At 40.6% G+C, this 6,052-nt stretch overlaps 1 protein-coding gene across 2 annotated transcripts in view; it reads right to left on the bottom strand.

The window, feature by feature from the left end:
* The window catches only part of fgf8a (fibroblast growth factor 8a), a 14,364-nt gene extending 13,021 nt beyond the window's left edge, over nucleotides 1-1,343 (bottom strand). Inside the window, exons 1-3 of one of the 2 annotated variants that reach the window (XM_015015003.1) lie at nucleotides 588-1,343; nucleotides 217-310; nucleotides 39-136 (exon numbers count right to left, since the gene is read on the bottom strand). In XM_015015003.1, the coding sequence (XP_014870489.1) occupies nucleotides 39-136; nucleotides 217-310; nucleotides 588-783 (388 nt within the window). In that variant the 5' untranslated portion in view covers nucleotides 784-1,343. Of the gene's footprint in view, nucleotides 1-38 lie in introns of both variants that reach the window. The other variant, XM_015015002.1, reaches the window with a different exon arrangement.
* Between the last annotated feature and the right edge of the window lie 4,709 nt (nucleotides 1,344-6,052).

Raw genomic sequence — 6,052 nt, forward strand, 5'->3', positions numbered from 1 at the left:
CCCCCCCCCCCCCCCCGTCTTTATTATCTCCCCTTTACCTGGGGAGCTGTCCGGAGCAGAAAGAAGCGAGGAGGAGCCTGGCCTGCTCCGGTCCAACACGACCCAGGGTCTGGTCTTAATGACGGTGTGTCCGGTTCTGGAAGCAGCAACTGTCATTAAGAGGCAAAGGTGGTTTCATGACCCCGCAAACCGTCGTGTCCCGACCCGGCCACCCACCCCTTGTCTTCCTCCCGCAGCCCCAACACTTCTTCTTCTTCTTCCTCCTCCAGGGTTGCGCGGTCCTGAATCTGCTCGGCTTGTGTATTGGCACCTCAAAGCGAGAGACATTAAAAGGATTACAGGTGATTAGCGTTATTGACCCCACCCCTCACCGCCGTGCAATAAATAAATAAATTCATTAATTAATGAATGGATAAATAATCACTCGCACTTCAAAGTCTGCAGAAATCACTTGAAAGCCCTGAATAATTACAAAGTAATTCTGCTCTAACCCAGAAGAATCACACACATTCATTATCGTTAATTAATCCTTAATTACCCAAAAGTAACGGATCATTGTGGTTTTAGGATTTATTGATTTTTTTGACCCATTCCGGCCTCAGCAGACAGAGAAACTCTCGCCGAATAAACAACCTCGTCCAGAGTGATGAATGAGGATAATAGGACGAACCTTTTCCATCCTCGCATAATTACATCACACTGCATGTTCATGCAGGGGGGGAGTGAAGGCTGATCTGAAGGCTCACAAGAACATCCAGGTCGGCTTAACAAGCATAATAACATTAGTTATCGGCTGTAATCGCTTCGGCTGTGATTCTAATTTTTAACAAGTCAAAAAGTGGAGGAAATCTGATGCGCTGACCGCTCAGAGTCGTCCTTCCCCTGTCAACCACCAGTGGGCGCTCTGGTGAAAGTGATCAGGTCTTTGTCAGAGTCAGCAGAGCAGTGTATGGCATTCCTACTCCACTGTGTTCAGGATCAGACCTCGTGAGCTTTCCCACAATGGAGCTAATTGATCTCAATATCCCCATGGCAACCTTCTCATATGGTCTGTTTAGCGAGTACAGTCTCAGATCAACATCAGCAGCAGAAACTACTCAACAGCAACTTTATGCCTGTTACTACAGTCACATTGCATTGTCTCCACATGATGACAGTGATACAGTATGATCTGATTCAATGTTAGATTCTTGATTAATATGGGTTGTTGCTATGTTGTTGTACGTTGCTTTAAGATCTGGTTCTGGTTGTCTGAATGGCCCTCAAGCTAACAGTAGCATCATATAAAGATAAACTGAGTCGATTTAAAAAGCTATTTATAAATGATGATATTTTTTTAGTCTTATTTGTATGATTATATTCCTAAGTTTATGATCAATCGACTTGTATTCTTGGATTGTATTATTGTCGTGTCCACCTCCACCTCGACTGCAGTTCACCTCGGTTCAAGGTCACCCACGATCAGCTCCAGGTACCTCTGCTTCACCACTTACCTCTTCCTCACAGCTCCTCCGGTGGGCTGGCCTGACACCCCCACAGGTACTGTGGTGGGTCAGAGTACCCGTGCCTTCTCATTTCAGCAGTCATCCTCATTAGTCACAGCTCACTTCAGCTCTTTTTGAGGATGAACTTCCACCACTCATCTCAGTTTACTGAGATGCATTTGTGAACAAACAGAGCTCAGACTTACAGGTTAAACTCACGGCATCAGATTGTAGCTGCGGTAACTAAACAATCTAACTGTGGAGATTGTTCTTTGAACTTTTACAGAGTGAACTTGGCAGCTCCTTAAAATTTTATATTTAAATATTGAACAATTTAAAAATCTTTTAATTTATCTATACTGAAAACCATTAAATCAAATTTCGTATTAATTCTGTTTTCCAACAGTTCTATTTTTTTTCCCTTTATATTATTATTTTCTAGAAGACAAGTGTGACCAGGGTTAAGATGAGTATCTGACCAGTCTGCCCATCTTTCCCTACAGCCTATTGGTGGTGGCATGGTCTTAAAGTTTAATACACAATGTTTTGTTGCAACCACACTGTTTAAAAAAGTCTTAACAATCAATTGTAGTGTCTCTAGCTACAACTGCCATTGTCCCTCTGGGCTTTTAGCACCAATACTGACCATTTCCTATAAAGAGGTTAGAATTAAATCCTTGTCAAAAAACCAAATACTTAGAATAGACTTTTCAAAATGTCAAAAAATCTTACTCAACTAAATAAAACACATCCTTTCTAAATAACATCACTAGTGGTGAAGGCCAACAGATAGGTTAGGTTCAGTTTTCTCAGTATTTTCAATCATGACGAGTGAAACTGACACCAACATTCAGCCTGACCTCAGTCAGCATTCCTGAGAGGATGACCACCAAATGGGACTGATCCTGAGTGAAGCAGCGTGTGTGAGATCTCTGACTGCTGATTCGCATGTACACACACACACACACACACACACACACACCGTACACAAACAAAGCTTGTCTAGTTACTGACTTCAAACCTTTGTATGCAGCAAACGGTCTGAGAATATACTTTAGAGGACGGATATGCATGCATGTGAGAGAGAAATAGGCCAATATTTCAATTGTTACATCAGCGTTTATAGAGACTTGGACATTACAGATGTGTTTTAATATTGTCCCACAAAAAACTTAGAACAAAAAAAGTCATTGACATGTTGAGCAACGTGCTTTTAATTTGCCAATGTATTGCCAGTAAAGGAATTCTTTGCTTTAAATAAGCAGTCCAGTGCAGTGTGACAAATGTTGCATTTGCACAAAAAAAAAATGTGGTTAATTATATTAGTCTGAGCAGAGTGACTGTCCAATCCTCATTGCATTTTGTGAAAAAAAAAATTGATGTTTAATTATTAAACCGATCATTGTAGCAACACTTACAATTAAAAAATACAAGTGAGACGTAAAACCTCTTTTATTAGCAACGACTCGAAAGAGACACGGCGATCAGAAGTACAGTAGACCTCCAGTTTCCTACAGTTGGCCGGGTCATCGAAGCTCTCGCAGTCAACATGAACAGAATCTTTACTGTCAGGGATTCCACTGTCCTCCTCAGCAGCTAACCAGGTAACCATGACAACAGAAGTTGTAATTATTTTTAATCCATAAAATTTGTATCTATCATGCTTAAAAGTAGAATATAAAATAGGCAAATGTTAACAGTTGCTACTATTAAATATATTAAATTCTATACAATTATGGATAGGTTGTCCTACATGTTTAGATAATAATAATGACAGTAAGATGTAACACCTGTTAACTTTATGGCAAGCTAAAAAGAACATTGTTGTTCTGTTGTCATGGTTACCTGGTTAGCTGCTGAGGAGGACAGTGAAATCCAGCTGAGTCTACTTAAGGAATGGTGGAACAACCGTCAGAGAACAGTTCTGAGCAGGAGAACTGATGGAGGGAGACTAATGACCTCACAAAATGCAAAGGAGAACCAGACTAAAACTAGAGAATTAAACTAAAATGCACAATTTGAACTCAAGAAGAAGTTTCCAAGAGCTGCAGCCTGAAGGTCGTTGGTGGCTGTCACTGTGGCAATCAGAGGAAACATTGATGGTAAAACATTGGATTTACTTTACCTTACACGTGTCGCTCTGCGGTTCTTGTCATTGAGTGGAAAAAAAAGAAATTGTTACATTCGTGTCATTTTTGAAATACTCAAGACTTATGTTTTATTGATACCAATACTAAAAACGTTTTTATTATCACAACAAACCGGCACTGACACACACAGCTCTGCAGAGGCTACAGTGATACAATTAAAAGTCACATTAATCTGACACATTTTTTTGAAGCATAAATTTGTAACTGCAGCTACCTCAGGTTTTAAGTTTCTGCCGTTGGAAATGAAAACCAAATGAATGAGCTAATTGTTTTAGCTCCTCTAATGGCGAGTGTGTGTTTGTGTGCATGTGTGTGTTTTAGGGCTTGTGGGCATGTGTGTGTGTGTGTGTACCGGGGGGGTGGGGAAGCATGGTGTACCTCTTAATACGTCTGATGTGAAACAAGCTGGCTTTCTGACAGGAGCTGTCAGTGGGATAGCAGGAGGCGTCCTTATCAATCAACCCGACCCCCAACCGCCAATCAAATGTCCTGAATCGCAGCACACAAGACTCTGTTATCGACACAGCCGTTGCTTCTCTCTCACTCTGAAATGGAGAAAGATGCGCATGATAGAGAGAACGGACAGGACCTTAACAAATGGCTCCTGAATGAAGGGATCTGTTCTGCTGTAGGGGTCCATTCATCTCTGTGTTGGATGGTTCCTACAGCCTTTTGGTACAACTGGACAAGATCTTTTTCTCTCTATCTGAGATTAAAGAGTAAACGCTTAATCCTGGTTGTTGTGTGTGCAAAGATTGGTTTCATATCTTTCAGAGTGCTTGGTTAAAGTGTCAGGTGTTTACTAAGTGAGACTAAAATGTGAGCATATTACAATTTATTTTTTGACAATTTATTTTTAACTTAATTTTTGTTATTGAATTATTTTCAGTTGTGTTCACAGGTTAGGTTCTCTGGGCTGTTTAAGCATCAGCACTACTGCAATAGATTTATGTAAAAACACGCTTGGTAGAGTCTCTGCTCTGAAGGGCCCTGATGAAACAGTGGTCCTTGACTTTAAGAAAAAAAACAAACAAAAAAAAAAAAACATATGAATGCTGCCTATGGAGGAGCAACATTCAGCTCCTATACACCACAGATCTGGAACGAACTTCCAGAAAACTGCAGAACAGAAGAAACTGAGCTCCTTTAAATCCAGACTAAAACTCAGCTTTTTGGAGTTGCTTTTGAAGCATAATCATGAAACATTAATCAATAATCAATAATCTGATGTGTAACTACGGGAAGATGTAATATTGTGACTGTGACTTTGTATGTCTGTGTTTTTATGATGTAAAGCACTTTGAGATGCCTTGCTGCTGGAAGGTCCTATGCAAATAAAATTTGATTGACTGATTGATTTACCTGATCCACATTGGACTAGCTTTGCTTGCACAACTCTGACGATGTACTTTCCCCCCCCCCCAACAGGCTCACTGTGATAACAGCCTCACAGAACAAGAATCTGGAGCCACTGAAACCCTTCGTAGGGATCAGTGTGTATTCTAAAATACCTCCTGATCTGAATCATACACACTACATCGAATGCATCATGGTGAAAGGACGATCAATAAAGCTTTATTATTTTCTGGTATTAGCAAATTGTCACACTTACATTAATGCATAGACACACACATGCACACGCACCCACACACACACACACACATGCACACACACACACTGCTGTGCAATGTCACAAGGAGAGTATGGCAGCCTGTGGTTTTCTAACAGTAGTAAAATGAATATGTAAAGAACAGTGTTAAATAGAGAGCTGAAAGATATCCAGCTGAGGGCGCTGAGGGTTGGCCTCCAGTCACACAGCTCACAGACACACGCACACACACACGCCGGTCCCTTTAAGCAAAGACAACTAACACTTAATCAAAGGTTTGTAAGGGAAATAGCTGCTAACAGATCAATCACCTGTAGGATGGGACCAGCAGAGAGGCAATCCATCTCTAGCTAAGGCCTTATGCTAATGGGAAGTGATGCTGCATTATTGCTGAGAGAGAAACACACACAGAGGGAAGATGTTTGATCGATAAAAAGCTGACATAAAGCGTAGGGTATGGAGGGGAGAGTCGTCAGAGGATGTGATCAGAAATCAACGTCAGCCATCTGTTCGATGTTCTTGAAGTAAATTATATTCTTTGACATTTTTGTTTTCTTGCATCCATCGATCTCCTGTAGCCAGATCTTCCTGGTTTTTATATAGAATCGGCAGCATACCTGCGCTTCATTAGACTGCACCGTTAGAAAATGGGTCAAATCAAACACTAAATCTAAACAGAGAAACAGAAATGAGATTATTAATCTAATTGATTTGCAGATAAATGATCTACATAAGTAAATCTGCGTAATAATTGACATAAAACATTTAATGCAAGGCGGCTCAGAAAGTTACTTAAAAGAAATAACAGC

Source organism: Poecilia latipinna, unplaced genomic scaffold, assembly GCF_001443285.1.
Source record: "Poecilia latipinna isolate Pla-1442-1.1 unplaced genomic scaffold, P_latipinna-1.0 Scaffold1873, whole genome shotgun sequence".
In the NCBI taxonomy this organism is placed as follows: domain Eukaryota; kingdom Metazoa; phylum Chordata; class Actinopteri; order Cyprinodontiformes; family Poeciliidae; genus Poecilia; species Poecilia latipinna.